Source organism: Schistocerca gregaria, chromosome 5 (genome assembly GCF_023897955.1).
Source record: "Schistocerca gregaria isolate iqSchGreg1 chromosome 5, iqSchGreg1.2, whole genome shotgun sequence".
NCBI classification, from domain to species: Eukaryota; Metazoa; Arthropoda; class Insecta; order Orthoptera; family Acrididae; genus Schistocerca; species Schistocerca gregaria.
The window spans coordinates 156,681,628-156,703,073 of record NC_064924.1 but is presented as its reverse complement, the minus strand read 5'-3'; the positions used below and the strand labels follow the sequence as shown (position 1 = coordinate 156,703,073).

At 45.8% G+C, this 21,446-nt stretch overlaps 1 protein-coding gene across 1 annotated transcript in view; it reads left to right on the top strand.

Annotated features, from left to right (window-relative positions):
- The window catches only part of LOC126272799 (probable cytochrome P450 6a14), a 68,917-nt gene that overhangs the window by 41,914 nt on the left and 5,557 nt on the right, over window positions 1–21,446 (top strand). The window contains exons 5-7 of the mRNA XM_049975956.1: window positions 6,526–6,695; window positions 13,411–13,629; window positions 18,859–19,128. Of these exons, the coding sequence (XP_049831913.1) occupies window positions 6,526–6,695; window positions 13,411–13,629; window positions 18,859–19,128 (659 nt within the window). The remainder of the gene's footprint in view (window positions 1–6,525; window positions 6,696–13,410; window positions 13,630–18,858; window positions 19,129–21,446) is intronic.

Here is a 21,446-nt window from a genome sequence, read left to right as displayed (position 1 = left end):
TGACACCGGTGTGTCAGACCCACCATACTTGCTCCGGACACTGCGAGAGGGCTGTACAAGCAATGATCACACGCACGGCACAGCGGACACACCAGGAACCGCGGTGTTGGCCGTCGAATGGCGCTAGCTGCGCAGCATTTGTGCACCGCCGCCGTCAGTGTCAGCCAGTTTGCCGTGGCATATGGACCTCCATCACAGTCTTTAACACTGGTAGCATGTCGCGACAGCGTGGACGTGAACCGTATGTGCAGTTGACGGACTTTGAGCGAGGGCGTATAGTGGGCATGCGGGAGGCTGGGTGGACGTACCGCCGAATTGCTCAACACGTCGGGCGTGAGGTCTCCACAGTACATCCATGTTGTCGCCAGTGGTCGGCGGAAGACGCACGTGTCCGTCGACCTGGGACCGGACCGCAGCGACGCACGGCTGCACACCAAGACCGTAGGACCCTACGCAGTGCCGTAGAGGACCGCACCGCCACTCCCCAGCAAATTAGGGACACTGTTGCTCCTGGGGTATCGGCGAGGACCATTCGCAACCGTCTCCATGAAGCTGGGCTACGATCCCGCACACCGTTAGGCCGTCTTCCAGTCACGCCCCAACATCGTGCAGCCCGCCTCCAGTGGTGTCGCGACAGGCGTGAATGGAGGGACGAATGGAGGCGTGTCGTCTTGAGCGATGACAGTCGCTTCTGCCTTGGTGCCAATGATGGTCGTATGTGTGTTTGGCGCCGTGCAGGTGAGCGCCACAATCAGGACTGCATACGACCGAGGCACACAGGGCCAACACCCGGCATCATGGTGTGGGGAGCGATCTCCTACACTGGCCGTACACCTCTGGTGATCGTCGAGGGGACACTGAATAGTGCACGGTACATCCAAACCGTCATCGAACCCATGGTTCTACCATTCCTAGACCGGCAAGGGAACTTGCTGTTCCAACAGGACAATGCACGTCCGCATGAATCCCGTGCCACCCAACGGGCTCTAGAAGGTGTAAGTCAACTACCCTGGCCAGCAAGATCTCCGGATCTGTCCCCCATTGAGCATGTTTGGGACTGGATGAAGCGTCGTCTCACGCGGTCTGCACGTCCAGCACGAACGCTGGTCCAACTGAGGCGCCAGGTGGAAATGGCATGGCAAGCCGTTCCACAGGACTACATCCAGCATCTCTACGATCGTTTCCATGGGAGAATAGCAGCCTGCATTGCTGCGAAAGGTGGATATACACTGTACTAGTGCCGACATTGTGCATGCTCTGTTGCCTGTGTCTATGTGCCTGTGGTTCTGTCAGTGTGATCATGTGATGTATCTGACCCCAGGAATGTGTCAATAAAGTTTCCCCTTCCTGGGGCAATGAATTCACGGTGTTCTTATTTCAATTTCCAGGAGTGTAAATCTCACTGTGGTTGTCATAAACGTTCAACAATGAATACGGTCTTGACTTTTGATTTTGGGAAACGTAATCTAGGATCCTGGCTTCTTAATTGCAGTGTGATTTAGGTGAGGCGGACGCAGCTACCTAGAAAACAATATTGAATAAGCAAAGCAAGGTAGGTCGGGAACACTGCGCACTATCTACCGGGTGACGTGAACTTTAAGTGGCACTGATACAAGGATTCAGCCCGGCACGTTTCAACCCCAGCTCAGTTTGCTTTTCTTTCCATTTTTCCCACTGTACATGATTTATTTCCATACAATGCTGGAACTACATCATCTGACAAATCCTTAATTTTCTTTTCTCTTCTTCTCTAACCTACTTTTACCAGCAGCCTGGATACATATACTATTAAGGTGATTATGTGATAGACTTATATTCCTCTGCCGTTGTCATCTTCAGAATTGTGAGGATCATACTCTGCCACAAGTTTCGGACACTAAGCTAAATAATCGTTTGGTTCCGACTTCAGCCACAGATTTCAAAAACACCAGAGGAATGTTATTTATGCCTCCTGCCTTGCTTGTTTGCAAGTCTTCCAAAGCTCTGCCAAATTCTGACGATAACACTGGGTCTCCTGTGTCTACCAAATCTACAACCACAGCACTAGCGTTAAGTAAACCCTGAAAGTTGTATCTTGCTACCCCAGCTTCATTTCCCCAATATGGCAGTTGAACCATTTTTGATCAACTCCAGGAGGGAGGGTTGGGGATATATAACACCACGTCCAGCAGAAGACAGGAAAATTTCTTCAAACTCAGCGTCAATGTGCATACAGTCAACTACAGCTGCTACCATACAGGCAGCAGATGGTACTGTTATCTACACTCCTGGAAATGGAAAAAAGAACACATTGACACCGGTGTGTCAGACCCACCATACTTGCTCTGGACACTGCGAGAGGGCTGTACAAGCAATGATCACACGCACAGCATAGCGGACACACCAGGAACCGCGGTGTTGGCCGTCGAATGGCGCTAGCTGCGCAGCATTTGTGCACCGCCGCCGTCAGTGTCAGCCAGTTTGCCGTGGCATACGGAGCTCCATCGCAGTCTTTAACACTGGTAGCATGCCGCGACAGCGTGGACGTGAACCGTATGTGCAGTTGACGGACTTTGAGCGAGGGCGTATAGTGGGCATGCGGGAGGCCAGGTGGACGTACCGCCGAATTGCTCAAAACGTGGGGCGTGAGGTCTCCACAGTATATCGATGTTGTCGCCAGTGGTCGGCGGAAGGTGCACGTGCCCGTCGACCTGGGACCGGACCGCAGCGACGCACGGATGCACGCCAAGACCGTAGGATCCTACGCAGTGCCGTAGGGGACCGCACCGCCACTTCCCAGCAAATTAGGGACACTGTTGCTCCTGGGGTATCGGCGAGGACCATTCGCAACCGTCTCCATGAAGCTGGGCTACGGTCCCGCACACCGTTAGGCCGTCTTCCGCTCATGCCCCAACATCGTGCTGCCCACCTCCAGTGGTGTCGCGACAGACGTGAATGGAGGGACGAATGGAGACGTGTCGTCTTCAGCGATGAGAATCGCTTCTGCCTCGGTGCCAATGAAGGTCGTATGCGTGTTTGGCGCCTTGCAGCTGAGCGCCACAATCAGGATTGCATACGACCGAGGCACACAGGGCCAACACCCGGCATCATGGTGTGGGGAGCGATCTCCTACACTGGCCGTATACCTCTGGTGATCGTCGAGGGGACACTGAAAAGTGCACGGTACATCCAAACCGTCATCGAACCCATCGTTCTACCATTCCTAGACCGGCAAGGGAACTTGCTGTCCCAACAGGACAATGCACGCCCGCATGTATCCCGTGCCACCCAACGTGCTCTAGAAGGTGTAAGTCAACTACCCTGGCCAGCAAGATCTCCGGATCTGTCCCCCATTGAGCATGTTTGTGACTGGATGAAGCGTCGTCTCACGCGGTCTGCACGTCCAGCACGAACGCTGGTCCAACTGAGGAGCCAGGTGGAAATGGCATGGCAAGCCGTTCCACAGGACTACATCCAGCATCTCTACGATCGTCTCCATGGGAGAATAGCAGCCTGCATTGCTGCGAAAGGTGGATATACACCGTACTAGTGCCGACATTGTGCATGCTCTGTTGCCTGTGTCTATGTGCCTGTGGTTCTGTCAGTGTGATCATGTGATGTATCTCACCCCAGGAATGTGTCAATAAAGTTTCCCCTTCCTGGGACAATGAATTCACGGTGTTCTTATTTCGATTTCCAGGAGTGTATGTCTAGATATCACTACGGCATCACCAGATCCATCTGCCGGAGTTAGTCACACCAACCAAAGGGGTGCCTGTCAACACCACTGCCGGAATATAGTCTTCGTCGTGGAACCGGCCACACGAGGACTGCTCCAAGAGGCAGACTTCAACCCCCTGCTCGCCGTGATGTTGGGGGAGGGGGTGGGGACTTTTTATTGCGGTCGATTTCGACACAAAGAGCACGGAATGGAATTCTGGCCAGTGGTCGTCCTTTTTCTCACGCTGTACAACGAAACGGCTCTGTCACCCTGGGGTCATTCGACCCCACCAGCTATCTCAGCAGAGGCCTGCCAGACATGCTCTACATTGCTTGCAAATGATAGAGCACAGCAATCAGTCGTCCTTTTCTTTCAGGTTTTATTAAGGAAATCTAGTTTTCGGCTAGTTCCTAGCCATTATCAATGCACTATCAATGCATGTCCTAGTGTGGGCTTCTGCCACAGTTCGTTCAAGACTACTCATTCGTAGTATCAATGCATGTCATAGTACGTCCATCTCCTGTTGTTCGGGCTTCTGTTACAGACTACTCTTGAACGAAATGAACCCAGACAACAGGGACTGACGTACTAGGACATGCATTGATATCATGAAATAGTGCACTGATAATGGCTAGGCAATAGCCAAAATCTAGATTTGCCTAATAAAACCTGAATGAAAAGGATGCCTGTTTGCTGGCGTCTATCATTTGAAAGTCATATCACAGTCGTTGACTGCACCCACATTCCTAATGGAAGGTAACTTGATGCTCTACATTGTCCTCCACTGGGTTGTAGGGCAATTCAAGTCTGCCATGACGCAAAACATTCTGTCATTGAAGCACGCCCCTTTCAATTTCGACGTGGACGTTATCGGTGCAAAGCTGTCAGCTAGCTGCCCAAACTACCGAAACATGGACGGCGAGCGCTCGACTTACCTCACTCCCGATAAAGTCGGGGCCGAAGCATTAGTAGCCTCTCTCAACTGCAGAACACTCTGAACAGCACAACAGACTTCTCACGCCGACTCCCGTCCCACATGCTGGCGGCGCTCACCGAGAAGGACTGGCTGTTCTCTGATTGGCAGCCCACCCACCAATCAGACACGAAACGCTGCCTCAGTCGCGTGTAGCAGGAGGTAAAAGTGGCCGTTGAAGATCACAGGGACTGAAACTGGTCAGATCTTGTGTGCACAGACAATCCTGATGACAGCAGCACATGGAGAGTTATCAAAAGTTTTTCTGCGTCACCAGCAGCGCATCCCACCACTGCAGGTCTGCCAAGACTCATCTGCGAGCCAGACGCCAAGGCCAGAGTGCTGGTCGACACATTTGTGGCCAACTTGAAGCCAGTTATTGACACCGTGAAGGAGAATCACCTCCGTCGAGTTGAAGGGAGCCTGCCCGCCTTCTTGGCAGCCATGGCAGAGGCAGACATCATTCAGCTGAACGCAGAGGAAGAAGTAGCTCTGCGACTCTGGTCACTGGAACTCCAGGAGGGCAGGAGACAGTGGTGGGGACAACAACCACTTGCCGAAGAACCTTTCACCAGGAATCCATCAGCCATTAACCGATATCTTCAGTAAGATACATCGGTCGTAAGCTACACCTCCATATGGAAGCATGTGGAAGCAGTGGTTATCTCAAAAACCTACAAGGAACAACATCAGACAGCCAGCTACAGTCTCATCAGCTTCCTTCTGCCCATCTAGAATGTGTTCGAGAGTCTGTACATGAAGAGGCGCATGCAACACGTCAGTCAAGAGGGTATCATACCAGACAAACAGTTTAGATTTCGGAGTGGCCACTCCACCTCTCACCAGCTGCTGCTGCTGCTGCTGATGGAACCGGCGATAAGGGTGCTGGAAACAAGTGAGTACCTTATCACCTTGGAGATGTGCTTCTCGACGTATCCAGGGCATTTGGCTCCATATGGCTCGACGGCTTTGTGTGCAAGCTCTTTGAACTCGGGTTACTGACGTCGCACTGGGTCTTTCTTTGGTCCTACCTCACTGGAAGGGCCTTCCATGTGAGAAGTCGAGTCATCCTCCAGTCGGTTCCTCCTGGAACTGGGTCGCCAACAACATCACATAGCGATAACACGTTGGCCAGACCTGCTGAGAGAATAATTTTCTCTGCAGCTGCCTGAAGACAATTCGCTTCCACATCACCAGACGCCACTCCTTGTGCTAGAGTAGTTTTGTCCGCAGAAACTGAGGACAAGCAACTCACCATCCGTCAAGTCAGGTAATCATGATATCACAACGTGAGGTGTATCAGAAATAACATGCTAATGTTTAACCTGCGCACAAGCCGAGCAAGGTGTGCTCGACAGATAAGCGACCATAAGACAGTCAGTCATCAGGGCCGCCTGAAGATGGCAACCAGGCAGTTTTCCGAAATACCGCACCATTTGGACGACGCCGCCTGGTTGAATATCCAGATCATTTCGAAAAAACCATGTTACTGTTTGTTATATTAAACTGGCAACAACTAGAAATTAGCTAATACTGCTCGATATCATTCGACTTCTATCGTTTGTACAAATCCTGGCATACAATTCACTGAGTGCCTTCTTATATCACACGATACAGCGCAGTTCCGTTTGTATAGTATTGCTGTACTGTTATAGCCTAATCCTAAGTCTGGGGAGTGAGACAGATTAGGAATTGTCTTTCACAGTCTGTTTCTATTGTTCAAAATCACCCCACAGAAATATCACTGTTTTCAGTTTAGACAATGTATCAGTCTAGGAAGGGATTTTCTTTTCACATTATTCACGGTACCGGTTTCAAAACTTCTTTCAGCATATTTTCATTTATTTTTCAGATACAAAGCAGGTAGGAGGGACGTTTTCAAATACTTCGATGACATGGCAAAGGAAACGCTACAGCAGCGCCTGACGAGTGGTACAAAAAGAAACGACTTCATGGACCTGTTCACTCAACTACACACCAAGGGCTCCGTCGACGGGGAGAAGAATGGAGGCGAGGGATGGAGTGAGTACTGATTGTCTATTTGCAAATGTGCTGTTACTACTTAAAAGATGTTATCCCCATTTCATAATTTACGTAAGCTTAGTAAGATTTCTTAAAGCAGTGTGATACAAATCGTTACTGTTTACGTCCTGCAAAGAATATTTAGATTTCATCACAATGAAGTGGGGCACTGGAAATATCTAGAAAACTACAAATCGGATCTACAAAAAGTTGAAATAAAAGTTATTCGTCTCTAAGGGGACATCCAATGACGCTAAACTCGACACTCCTGGCCGACACCCAGGGAGCGGGAGGGGCGTCGACTTTGAAATCTTAAATAGGAACCCGCATTATTTTTTTACTTTTGAATTTAACATTTTTTTCGTTGCTTGACAGATGGTACTGTAATCGACAAAAATCAAAATGGACTAAAAACCCATAAAAAATTATAATATCTTACGAAATATCCCGGGTGATCAGAAAGTCAGTATAAATTTGAAAACTTAATAAACCACGGAATAATGTAGATAGAGGTAAAAATTGACACACATGCTTGGAATGACATGGGGTTTTATGAGAACTAAAAAAAAAAGTCCGACAGATGGCGATGGACAGCAAAACGTCAGTGACTGCGCATTACAATCGTGTATAAAAGGAGCTGTAATGAGAGAGAGAAAGAGATGCGCCAGCAGTAGCAGCATGTTGACGTTACCTGAAAAGGCGCTTTAAGTGAAGCTGTATTATCAGAATGGAGAATGTGCTACTTCAGCGTTACGATCCTATCGCCATAGGAACGGGATTCGAACGGGTAAAGGTCCGTTGACAAATGCAGCTGTGGCGAGAATGATTTCGCAGTTCGAAGCCACGGGTTGTTTAGACGATAGACTCCGCAGTGGCCGACCAAGCACAAGGCGTAATGCTGCTGAGACAGTTCAGGAAGGAGACTGCAGCGCACGTCGCACCGGCATTCCATACACTACTGTTTGGTTGGCACTTAGGCGTACCCTCCGATGCTATCCGTACTAAATCCATCGGCATCATGAATTGTTACCTGGCGATTTGGTGAAGCGGAGGGCATTTGCGGTGTGGGCGTTTCAAATGATGGCGGAAGATGACGATTGGTTGAGTAACGTGTTGTGGACCGATGAAGCTCATTTCACGCTCCGAGGGTCTGTCAACTGCAGAATTTGGGCTACCGAAATTCCTAGAACTGTCGTGGAAACTCCATTGCACGATGAGAAAGTCACGGGTTAGGTTAGATTTACCACATCTACCGTTATCGGGCCTTTTTTCCTCCAGGAAATGTGTGATTCTGGTTTTGTTACTGCTACCGTGACGGGTGAGAGGTACGCCGGTATGTTACAGAATCGCATCATCCCCAGCCTGGCTGACAAACACCTGCTGGAACGTACGATGTTTATGCAGGATGGCGCTCCACCCCATATTGCTAGACGCGCAAAAGATCTCTTGCGAGCGTCGTTTGGTGATGATCGTGTGCTCAGCCGCCACTTTCGTCATGCTTGGCCTCCCATGTCCCCAGATCTCAGTCCGTGCGATTATTGGCTTTGGGGATACCTGAAGTCGCAAGTGTATCGTGATCGACCGACATCTTTAGGGATGCTAAAAGACAACATCGGACGCCAATGCCTCACCATAACTCCGGACATCCTTTACAGTGCTGTTCACAACATTATTCCTCGACTACAGCTATTTTTGAGGAATGATGGTGGACATATTGAGCATTTCCTGTAAAGAACATAATCTTTGCTTTGTCTTACTTTGCTATGCTAAGTATTGCTATTCTAATCGGATGAAGCGCCATCTGTCGGACATTTTTTGAACTCCAGTTTCTTTTTTTTTCTTCTAATAAAGCCCCATTTCATTCCAAGCATGTGTATCAATTTGTACCTCTCTATTTACATTATTCCGTGATTTATTCAGTTTTCAAATTTATACTGACTTTTTGATCACGCAGTACATCAGATAAGGATCCCAAGATGTTATGAAAGCGGTTATTCTAAAATCTTTAATGAAAAACATGTTTTAAAAGCAACCAAATTTGATTCTCCAGAACATAATACTTTAATTAGTCTGGTGTAATTTCTGTCGCATTTGTTACTAAGATGAAAAGCAGTTGGACCAATTCGTTGGTTTATTCAATGAATTAGAAACTACTTTCAGAGTTACCCAGGAACTGTGAAATGAATTACACCAGTAACATGAACAAAGTATTATATTATATTCTGGAGAATCAAGTTTTTTTGCTATAAGAACCGATTTCTCATTAAATTTTTTAGAATAACTGCCTTTCTGATCTCCTGGGTTCCTAAACTGACCCGTATTTCTTGGCGTATTGTCATTTTTCAGCGCTTGTAACCCATTTAGATTTTTATCTGCTACAGCGCGTTCCATCACCCAACGAGAAAATGTTGTCTACAAAAGTTACGTATTTTTTTTGCGGAGAAACCGAATCCGCTATAAGAAAATGGGCGTTCCTATCTAAGACTTCCCTCTAGTCTCCTGAGGGTGGGGTAGCGGGGGAGGGCGGGGGGGGGGGGCGAATTTGATGTCACTGGATGTCTCCCTAAGAGAGCACTCCGTCTCATAAATCTCGTACCCGTCATCAGGCTACAAGTGGCACATCAGGACCATACGACCGCCGTATCATCCTCAGATGAAGATGCGGATAGGAGGGGCGTGTGGTCAGCACACCGCTCTCCTGGTCGTTATGATGGTTTTCTTTGACTGGAGCCGGTACTATTCAGTCGACTAGCTCCTCAATTTGCATCACGAAGCTGAGTGCAACCCGTAAAACGGCAACAGCGTACGGCGGCCCGGATGATCACCCATCCAACTGCCGGCCACGCCCACCAGCGCATAACTTCGGTGATCTGGCGAGAACCTGTGTATCCACTAAGGCAAGGCCGTTGCCCTCTGACCTTGAGAGGAAGAGCTTTTTCACAACTTTTTTTTAAAAAATCAGATTTGTAGTTTTCCAGATATTTCACAAAACAGTTATAAATGCAGATGTCGACATTTAGGAAGCTTTTTACATACGTATTACATATGTTTAAAAAGTTCTGCATATATTGAGAGGTGGTACTAGTCATCGAAACAAGAATAACTATCCTGTATGGAAGGGGCGGTCAGGAATCAGGCTCGAAAGCATTTAAATGGCAGCGTAGTGGCAGTGCATACGATTTGATTTTATATTTGACATTTATCAACAACACAGATCAAATTTTAAATATTATTAAATTATTATTGGCGCGCTGAAGACATAAAATTTTTATGTGGTACAAACTGTCGGCATACGGACAAACACAGTCAATTTCATAGATTTTTGCACTCAGGTTGCCACGTTATTGTGACTTACTTAGCTTCATAATCGAAAAATGTTTTTGACACACAGAAGCAGATCTAAATATTCTATCAAGTTTCCAACCTCGTTAGTCTTCCTGATGGTAACAATGTAGAGGTGCTCGACAGTTTTAACCTAGAAGAAGTTGCCTTTTAAACGTGAATTACACTGCAGATCAATCGTTTCCATCAGCATACACACAGGTGCAATTTCAAATGAACCGACAAGCGGTCTCGTAAACACCTGGAAAACAGATGTAAGATTGGCGTTCCCCTCAAAACGTTTAGAAGACTAAACTTATAATTCTTTCAAGGCCGTACTGAATTCTTCAAAACTCGCATTTTCGTTAAGAACTGTGCGATTAGGGAAATGGGTGGTGTGTTTTGTCAGGCGATTTTATTTTTAAATGCGTCACCATCAAATGAGAAATGGATTGCTCCATATCTTGCAATTTCTTACTGTAAGCAGCGTGCAGTCAAGTACATGAAAAATGCGAGGTCCGCCATCCATTCCGGAGGATCTAATTTTGTTTCCTGCTCTCTTTTCCCTTCGTAAAATTTAACAATAGGGAGTTTTACACTGAAGCGCCAAAGAAACTAGTATAGGCATGCGTATTCAAATACAGAGATATGTAAACAAACAGAATAAGGCGCTGCGGTCGTTAACGCCTATAAAAGACAATTGTCTTAGCGCGGTTGTTAGATCGGTTACTGCTGCTACAATGGCAGGTTACCAACTGTTGTTAGGTCGGTTACTGCTGCTACAATGGCGGGTTACTAAAATTTAAGATTGAATATGGTGTTATAGTCGGCGCACGAGCGATGGGACACAGCACTCCGACGTAGCAGTTCCCGTGCGATCATTTCACGAGTGTACCGTGAATATCAGGAATCTGGTAAAACATCAAAACTCCGACATCGCTGCGGCCAGAAAAAGATCTTGCAAGAATGAGACCAACGACGACTGAAGAGAATCGTTCATTGTGATAGAAGTGCAACCCTTCCGCAAATTGCTGCAGATTTCAATGCTGGGCCATCAACAAGCGCTGTACTGTCCAGCCGTACCGTGGCTTTTGAGCGGTTTCCCACGCTCATTTAGACATATGCTAGGCTGGTCCCCACTTTTCATATCATATAAGGGTTGAAATACGATCACACAGTGAACAAAGTTTATCAAGAATGAGATTTTCACTCTGCAGCTGAGTGTGCGCTGATATGAAACTTCCTGGCAGATTAAAATCTTCGCAGACACGGAACGCAAAAGCTTTACTCATATTTACAGCTATAACTGATGACTGCGACGGCAGTCAGGGCATCCGGCCACAAAGTTACATAAAAATAAAACCAACAAAACTTGATTACAGCTAAATCAGTATCTAAGACCGCGTAAACGCTTACGAAAAGAAAGAAAGACCAGCGGAGACCACCACTTATACTAAGGTTACCGAAACGGAAGATCACGTCACCGTGGTTAGAAATCAGATTGATTATTCCTCATATTTAGTTACTTCCACGTGGATTTGGTTAAATTTGCCAAATAAATAAATAAATAAATAAAACGTTGGAAATGCACGCTTAACTAGAATCCAGCCGCTAACCCACTCATTTCTGGGCTATTGTTGGCTGTCAAAATATTACGGAAAGCTTGCTCGGCACAAAAAATCACTGCAAAATCTGTTTCTTTCTCTCTTTTTCTATCAGAGGGAGAGAGAGGGGGTTGTTAAGGCTCATACTTCTTTTGTCAAATTCAAATTATTTTCATTTTTCTGTTTTTGAACACTAGCTGAAAAAAAACGCGGCAGTCCTTCGTTATTCATTTTAGCACTTTTTTTATCAGGAACGAAAACAAAAAAATGAAATGTGTTTGTAGTGAAGTATCGAAAATACTTCATTTCTACGTATCACGTAAACATTTTTGAAATTATGAAACAGTCGTAAAAAGAAATATGTGTATTGTAGAAATTTAACAAATTTATAACTACTGTATCCAATTTAAGGAACACGACTCCGGACAGTTTCTGTTCGCTGAGCACAGATGCTTCGCGTAGCTACAACGCGATTTTGTAAACGTCTCAATGGCGGCGCCTCGTGGCTCTATAGACTGCTACTTTTTTTGCCCCCAGCCGTTTGTGCTTCGTGGTTGAAAGCTGTCAAAAGAGCTGTCAGGTGTCAGGGATTACGTTAATTTGACTCGACTGTAGAGTGTCTTACAAGTAAAGAATAAATTCATTAAAACGTCATGCATGATACGGCAACTTTTCACGCATCTCAGTTTTTATGATCTCATATCTCTTGAACTGTGTGTTCATGTAAGTACATTCAGCGGCCTGTGAAACATGTTGCGATAGTATTAGTAGAAAATGAGCAATAAATTTAAACGTCCAGCATAATGCGGCAGTTTTTCACGCATATCAGTGTTTATGGCGTCATATCTTCTAAACTCTATTAGGTAGATGCTTATGGCGATTGTTTCCCGACAGCAAAGAATGTTTGTATCAAATCTGGCCGAAATCGTTCGAGTGATTTAGGAGGACACATACACACACACACACACACACACACACACACACACACACACACACACACACAAATTTTTATAATGTGTATGCATTTAATGGCTTCTTCTAATAGTGTGGGCAGTCTTTGACAGCCAAAGAAATATGTCGTTTTCCATGACAATAATTATTAGATACAGAGTATCTAGCTATGCCAGTTTGGCACAAACTTTGGAGCACCTGGGTATAATTTGGATTGAAATCTGTATTTACTAATAAAAACAGTCTTGATCACGATTTATTTATCAATGTGACCGGTTTCGACCATTACTGTGGTCATCTTCAGACCATTGAGTAGGAACCTCTTTTGTCGGTGATTCTTCAACAGAAAGAGGGTCCTACTCAATTGTCTGAAGATGACCACAGTAGTGGTCGAAACCGGTCACCTTGATAAATAAATCGTGATCAAGACTGTTTTTAATAGTAAATATTTGTAAGACATTGATAACTGCCTTTCCCGTAATGTATTCAAAAGTAATGAAATTCTGTAGCTCTTTCAACCACTTTGAGCTAGGATTCGACTTCAAATAACCGTCTGGCCATTTCTTATGGTTCTGCTACAACACTTCAGATGACTCTCACCAACAAGGATTCTTTCTAACTCCCTCATCCTATCTCTACCGTTATCTCCATGTCCTGAAATGGACACTGGTATGAATTAAAACCTAACAAAATCAAATCCATTCTAAGCTAAGAAAATTTGATTCTGTGTTACATTTATTCTTTCTAGGACATTCCAAAAGCTGTTGCTAAGCAGCGACGGTAGAGCTTACTCTTTTAGATGTTAACTACGAATAACTTCGATTTACGAAATTTTGTAGAACTGACGGAGGACGAAGTGGCAGCACAGGCCTTCCTGTTCTACACCGCCGGCTTCGAGACGTCGTCGACAACGATGAGCTTCGCCATTTACGAGCTGGCAGTCAACCCGGACATCCAAGAGCATGCGCAGAATGAGATAGACTCCGTACTCGCCGAGAGTGGAGCCGTCACGTACGACGCTCTCAGCAAGATGAAGTACCTGGACAAAGTCTTGGCAGGTACGCTCTCAGTCCTTTGTAGCTGTCTCACTGAAATCAGTAGGTCCATAATCTACATCTACATGCACACTCCGCACATCACCATAAGGTGCGTGGTGGAGGATATCACGTACCACTAGTAGTGATTTCCTTTCCTGTCCCACTAGCAGATAGAGCGACGGCAAAATTTAATCTTTAAGCGTAGAAATCGCAGAATATTCGCCATTACTTCGTATGGCACTGTCGTCAATATTTTACTTCTGTTGGGCCCGCAGCATAGTATACATCAGTAAAAGACAATATGGAAATGAATGCTCGAAACCAGCTGCGATGATGTTTCTCTAGTATTTTACACGACAGATCTCTTTCGGCCTATTTCCATTATCAAGCGGACTGCAAAGTAAGTATGTCTTCGTAAGAGCCCTAATTTTTCGTATATTTTTTGGAGGTCCTTGCGCGAAATGTTGAGTCAGCTTCAAATGTCGGTTCTCCAAATTTTCTCAAAAGTGTTTGTGGTGTTTTTTCTCTTAAAAACATATTTATATTTTCATTAAATTACTATTCTCTTGTGAAGATTCAGAGATCTGTTGTGATTTTTGCACCACTTCTTGGCGGGAAGAACAAAGACTTTTCAAAAACTGAAGTACTGTATGTGATAGTTTATATGTCACCTGAAATAGTTTGCTGAAGACGTAACGTTCTCGAGATTAAGAACAGAATTCGCATTCCGCCTTAATTTATTTGTGTCGTGATCATGTGTCGATCACGACCTGATACGAGACATAGCAACTACGAACAGAGAAATATAAGGGACCAGACAGAGCTGGGAATTTTCTTTGCTATACTACACCACATATTAAAAGAAATTTGATTTAAATCACAAACAAGGTAAATGGCAATGCGCCTTCTGCCTTAACTACGACGTTTGCCGACAGGCAGTCGGTCCCTGGTAGCCGTATGAAAACTATAAAAACAGCGTTACTTCTGTTGAAATTAATAGGAGATGCATAGCATGGAAATACTTTAAGTAATAAGCAGACACTACAGCATTTGAGAATACAATAACAAATCTATCAGCCCGCCTCTGAATTCCTTCTATGTCTTCGTTTGATTCGACGTGGGTGGTGCTTATCCCAAACACTCGAGCAGTATTCAACAATAGGTCGCTCTAGCCTCCTATATATGAGGTCTTCTGTACAGGTAAACCACGTTGTCCTAAAATTCTTCCAATAAAGTGAAGCTGACCGTTCGCCTACCCTACCACAATTCTCACATGCTCGTTCCGTTATAAATATCGCTTTGCAACGTTATACCAAATATTTAAACGACGTGACTGTGTCAAGCTGGCTTACATTTTTCTACATTTCATAACTTAGGCACATACAGACAGCTACAGAAAGGGGGGGGGCGACCTCACAACAACCCTGTTCGGTGTGGGGCGGCGGGAGGGTTAAGTGGACTGCGGTAGTCGTCGTGGGGTTGTGGACCACTGCGGCTGCGGCGGAGACGAAGCCTCTCCGTCGTTTCTAGGTCCCCAGTTAACATACAATACATACAGTACAATACAACATAGACCTATCCACCTTTCCATTACCGACTGCAACTGGCTCGTTCCAAAGTTATTCTATAACAACCACTCTGATGACGTCGACGTCATTAAATATCACTTACATTACCAAATTTACCGAAAAACATCCATTCTGCAACATTTTTAGGAACAAATAAATTTTGGGAAATTAAAAAATATTTACAGTGTGCACAAATGAATACAACATAAAACCAAATCACGTCGTTGTTTCCCTTTGTACATATATTTCAATAGACTATAAGGGGGTGACCCGGTAGCAGGTAAAACCGATATCCAAGCAACGGTGCACAATTTAGATCGCTACAAAAAAAAAAAAAAAAATAAAACGTGTAAGACGACTGTGACAATCCGAATTACTACGTACGTTGTAAATTGTGTTCTCTTTTAGTTTGAAGGTCGATTTTACTCGCTACCGTGACTCCCCCTTATAGAGTACTGAAATCAAAGTGCAGAGGAATAAAATGATTTTCAATAATGGTTCGATCAACAGGACTATTAAATAAGCAGCTTTTCCTGTCTTTTAACACGTCTTTTGTGCACTATACTGCTGAAACAATGAAGAAACGTTTAATAACCCATGACTGGAACATTTTCTTTGCGAGGAACACCGTAAAGACCCTAAACTCTGTTTAGTATTTGTACGTATCGATTCTTTGTTTTAGATGACAAAGCTATCTTTAGACCGTACAGATGGATATTCTTGTTGGGTTGGTGGATAAGATCGAAGCGTTTTCCGTAAGTTCAGTAAACAGGTAGACATAACAGAGACTTTACTCATAAACAGTGTTTTTTTTCGTCACTATTTACAACAGTCTAGCAACGCTTGGGTAACTTTCCGATTCCCGACTGTAGAAATTATTTAGTTTTTAGGGGAAGAACTCGTCGAGGCACGTTGGGAGCGCATTTTCATCCGGAAAGGAAGTTCCTTGAAGGCTGTTCGATGGAGACAGGAAAAGCTGGAAATCTTAGGGCACAAGACATGTGAATAAGGTGGTTGCGGATTGATTTCTTACTCCAATTCCTGTATAGTGTTTTTTGTCGGTCTCGCAGCGGGCGTTATCGTGCAGTAGCATCACTTCACGCAATCTTCCTGGTCGTTGTTCCTGGATTTCGTCATCAAGGCGTCTCAATTACTGACTATAAATGTTAGCAGTTATGGTTACACGTCGCGGAAGCGGTTCGCAGTTCACCACATCGTCACTGTTCCACCAGATGCATAACATTATATTTTGTGGATGCGCTCAGGCCGTTGTACGCGGAGTTGCTCCTTTGTTTGGGCTCAACCATGTTTCCCTTTCCCTTATGTTAGCATAAAAACACCATTTTTCGTCGCCAGTAATGGTACGGGAAGAAATGGTCGTCGCCGTTCACGAGCAAATTGATGATCAAGCAGAGATAAACATACACTACTGGCCATCAAAATTGCTACACCACGAAGATCACGTGCTACAGACACGAAATTTAACCGACAGGAACAAGATGCAATGATATGCAAATGATTAGCTGTTCAGAGCATTCACACAAAGTTGACGCCGGTGGCGACACCGACAACGTGCTTAAATGAGGAAAGTTCCTAACCGATTTCTCATACACAAACAGCAGTTGACCGGCGTTGCCTGGTGATACGTTGTTGTGATACCTCCTGTAAGGAGGAGAAATGCGTACCATCACGTTTCCGACTTTGATAAAGGTCGGATTGTAGCCTATCGCGATTGCGGTTTATCGTATCGCGACATTGCTGCTCGCGTTGGTGGATATCCAATGACTGTTAGCAGAATATGGAATCGGTGGGTTCAGGAGAATAATACGGAACGTCGTTCTGGATCCCAACGGCCTCGTATCACTAGCAGTCGAGATGACAGGCGTCTTAGCCGCATGGCTGTAACGCATCGTGGAGCCACGTCTCGATCCCTGAGTCATCAGATGGGGACGTTTGCAAGACAAGAACCATCTGCACAAACAGTTCGACGACGTTTGCAGCAGCATGGACTATCAGCTTGGAGACCATGGCTGCGGTTACCCTTGACGCTGCATCACAGACAGGAGCATCTGCGATGGTGTATTCAACGACGAACCTGGATGCACGAATGGCAAAACGTCATTTTTTCGAATGAACCCAGGTTCTGTTTATAGCATCATGATCGTCGCATCCGTGTTTGGCGACATCGCGGTGAACGCACATTGAAAGCGTGTATTCGTCATCGCCATACTGGCGTATCACCCGACGTGATGATAAGGGGTGCCATTGTTTACACGTCTCGGTCACCTCTTGTTCGCATTGACGGTACTTTGAACAGTGGACGTTACTACCCATGGCTCTACCCTTCATTCGATCCCTGCGAAACCCTACATTTCAGCAAGACAATGTACGACCGCATGTTGCAGGTCCTGTACGGGCCTTTCTGGATACAAAAAAATGCTCGACTGCTGCCCTGGCCAGCACTTTCTCCAGATCCCTCACCAACTGAAAACATCTGATCAATTGTGGCCGACCAACTGGCTCGTCACAATACACCAGTCACTACTCTTGATGAACTGTGGTATCGTGTTGAATCTGCATGGGCAGCTGTACCTGTACACGCCATCCAAGCTCTGTTTGACTCGATGCCCAGGCATATCAAGGCCGTTATTACGGCCAGAGGTTGTTGTTCTGGGTACTGATTTCTCAAGATCTATACAGCCAAACTGCGTGAAAATGTAATAACATGTCAGTTCTAGTATAACATATTTGTCCAATGAATACCCGTTTGTCATCTGCATTTCTTCTTGGTGTAGCAATTTTAATGGCCAGTAGTGTATGACCACCTGCTGATTTTTGTGCTCTTGCCTTAGAGCGTGCGGACTCATACACCCGATTTTTAAATCTTCCCCATTTCATGCAATTGTCGCCTGATGGTGGAGCGATCACAGTTCCTCACATGTACCAGTTCTCGAGTACATTGATGTGGGTAAGTGTGGTTTCATGCATTTACACGATCTTTATCAAACGAGAGTCACTAATGTCAAACGATTCTCCTCAAAACGAAAAAACCATATTTTTGCCGTGCTCTGTCCATTAGTATTATCCCCACAGACGGCGCAAATGTTTCTGGCTGTCTCTGCTGCTGTCACCCCTCTACTGAACTCGAGCAGAATAATTAGTCGTGAGTGTTCCGATTTCTACAGTCGGCACTCGATTTTTTATAGCTGCACCCACTATCTCCAGAATACAACATGACAATATGTAAACTGAAATAGGAGCTGTGAATTACAAATAAAAAAAGACAACTAATAGATAATTCCAAAGCAATCGGAATACCAACATGCAAAACAAAACCGCTTCGAATTCATGTACCAAGCTGGCCGGAGTGGCCGAACGGTTCTAGGCGCTACATTCTGGAACCGCACGACCGCTACGGTCGCAGGCTCGAATCCTGCCCCGGGCATGGATGTGTGTGATGTCCTTAGGTTAGCTAGGTTTAAGTAGTTCTAAGTTATAGGGGACTGGTGGCCTCAGAAGTTAAGTCCCATAGTGCTCAGAGCCATTTGAACCATTTTTATGCACCAACCTAAGATTTTGTCCAGGAGCTGTACATCAGCTTACTTCTCATCAGTTCATCTACATCCAGTCCTGCGTGAAGACTGTCACTCCCAACAACTAACGCAGCATCGAAATTTTGCAGAGACGCTGAGGAAGTACCCACCACTGACTACTATCAACCGGGAGACCCTGCGGCCGTACCGGCTGCCGAGCGCAGACGGCAGCGGCGACACAGCTGTGATCCTCGACCGCGGCATCATCGTCGTCATCCCTGTGCACAGCATACACCACGACCCTGTCCACTATCCCAACCCCGAGCGGTTCGATCCCGAACGCTTCTCAGACGAGGCCAAAGCTTCACGACATCCCTTCGTCTACCTGCCGTTCGGCGAGGGACCACGTTTCTGCATAGGTGAGTTCAACCCTACAACATATGTACACTGGAAAACCAAAACATTATGACCACTGCCCACAGCGACCTTGCCTGCCACCAGCTGGCGTTACGGGCACTGAAGTGGTGACAAAGAATGCATGCGGAGCAGACACGGACAGGGGATCACCCTATCGAAGATACATTATGTGATCCAAATGACTTACAAGTTTGTGTCACCCTCCATCGGAAGTGCTGGAATTCCATATGGTGTTGGCCCACCCTTAGCCTTGGGGTATGGCAGCCTATTCTTCGCGGACTGCTGCACCGAGGAGAGGTATCTATGTCGGTTGGTGAGGCCTGGCACGAAGTTGGCGTTCCAAAACATCCCAAAGGTGTTCTAATGGATTCAGGTCAGGACTCTGTACAGGCCAGTCCATTACAGGGATGTTACTGTCGTGTAACCACTCCGCCATAGGCTGTGCATTATGAAGAGGCCCTCAATCGTGTTGAAAGGTGCAGTCGCGATCCCCGAGTTGCTCTTCAACAGTGGGAAGCAAGAAAGTGCTTAAAACATCAATGTAGGCCTGTGCTATGATAGTGCCATGAAAAACAACAAGGGATGCCAGACCCCTCCATGAGAAACACGGCCACACCATAACACCACCGCCTCCGAATTTTACTGTTGGCACTACACACGTTGGCAGATGACGTTCACTGGGCAATCGCCATACCCACACTCTGCCGTCGGATCGCCACATTATGTACCGTGATTCGTCATTCCACACGTTTTTCCACTGTTCAATCGTCAAATGTTTACGCTCCTTCCACCAAGAGTGGCGTCGTCTGGCATTTACCGTCGTGATGTGTGGCTTATGAGCACCTGCTCGACAATGAAATCCAAGTTTTCTCACCTCCCGCCTTACTGTCATAGAACTTGGACTGGATCCTGATGCAGTCTGGAATTCCTGTGTGATGGTCTGGCTAGATGTATGCCTATTACACATTACGACCGTCTTCTGATGTCGGCGATTTCTGTCAGTCAACAGACGAGGTCGGCCTGTACACTTTTGTGTTGTAAGTGTCCCTTCACGTTTTCACTTCACTATTACTTCGGAAACAGTGGACCTAGGGACATTTAGGAGTGTGGAAATCTCGAGTGCAGACGTATGACACAAGTGACACTCAACCACCTGACCACGTTCGAAGTCTGTGAGTTCCACAGGGCGCCCCATTCTGCTCTCTCACGATACCTAATGACTACTGATGTCGCTGATATGGAGTACCTGGCAGTAGATCGCAGCACATTGCACCTTATATGAAAAACATATATTTTTGTGGGTTTCTGGATACTTTTGATCACATAGTGTATGAGCTGCAAATGGGGAAATCTATTCAGATAAGCGGCTTTGACAAAGGGGCTTGTCTGGTCTGTAAAGTGGGATAGATGGTAATCTGTGGCGTTTCTGCCGAATGAGCGGTGCATGTACAAGTGTTCCAGCGCACACTGTTCATCGTACATTGTTGAACTTGGAGCTCTGAAGCAGAGCACTCCTAAGTGTTGATATGTTGACCCAACGGCATGGTCGATTATGATTGCAGTGGTCACAGGACAATCGAGATTCGACCGTCGATCAATAGAAAAGTGTTGACTCTTCGGGTGAATCACATTTTTATTACACAAGGTGGATAGTCGTCTCCACAAAAGCCTTGACTGAGGTGAATGGCGGTTCGAAGAATGCAGTGCACCACAGATGCACGCTGGTGGGAGCAGTATTATGCCAGGGGAGACATTCTCCAGCGCTTCCTATGAAACCCATCTGGGTCGCTATCGGACACCATCACGGTGTACACATATCAGCAGCATTATTCACGCGAATTACATAACCTGTGTGTAGTCGACATCTGATACCACATATCTCCACAAATCTACTAACATATTGTCGGGTCCATGATACACAGAATCAGTGGTGTATTTTGTTGCAATGACGGGAAAACAACCTATTGAGCATGTGGTCGTAATGTCATCAATATACACCTAGATTATCACTCTGCGTTTCACTCCTAAGTGCTTGCCAGAGGATTCATAGACCAATATTCAGACTATTTCTCGACCGTCCACCCTCAAACAGTCCACGGGGAAAATAAATACCTAAATATTTAGTGTGATTTCTGGTTTTTCTTATTCTATTGCCTTGATCAGTTCACTCTTTGTAAGTGGGGGTCAACAGAATACGAGGGCCGTTGAACAATTTCTGAAAGCAAGATGATTTTATCCAGGAATTCAATATACCATATTATTCTCCACTCTTTTCGCTACAAAACATTGTCTTTCAACTTAATCTCTGTTCAATGGGACG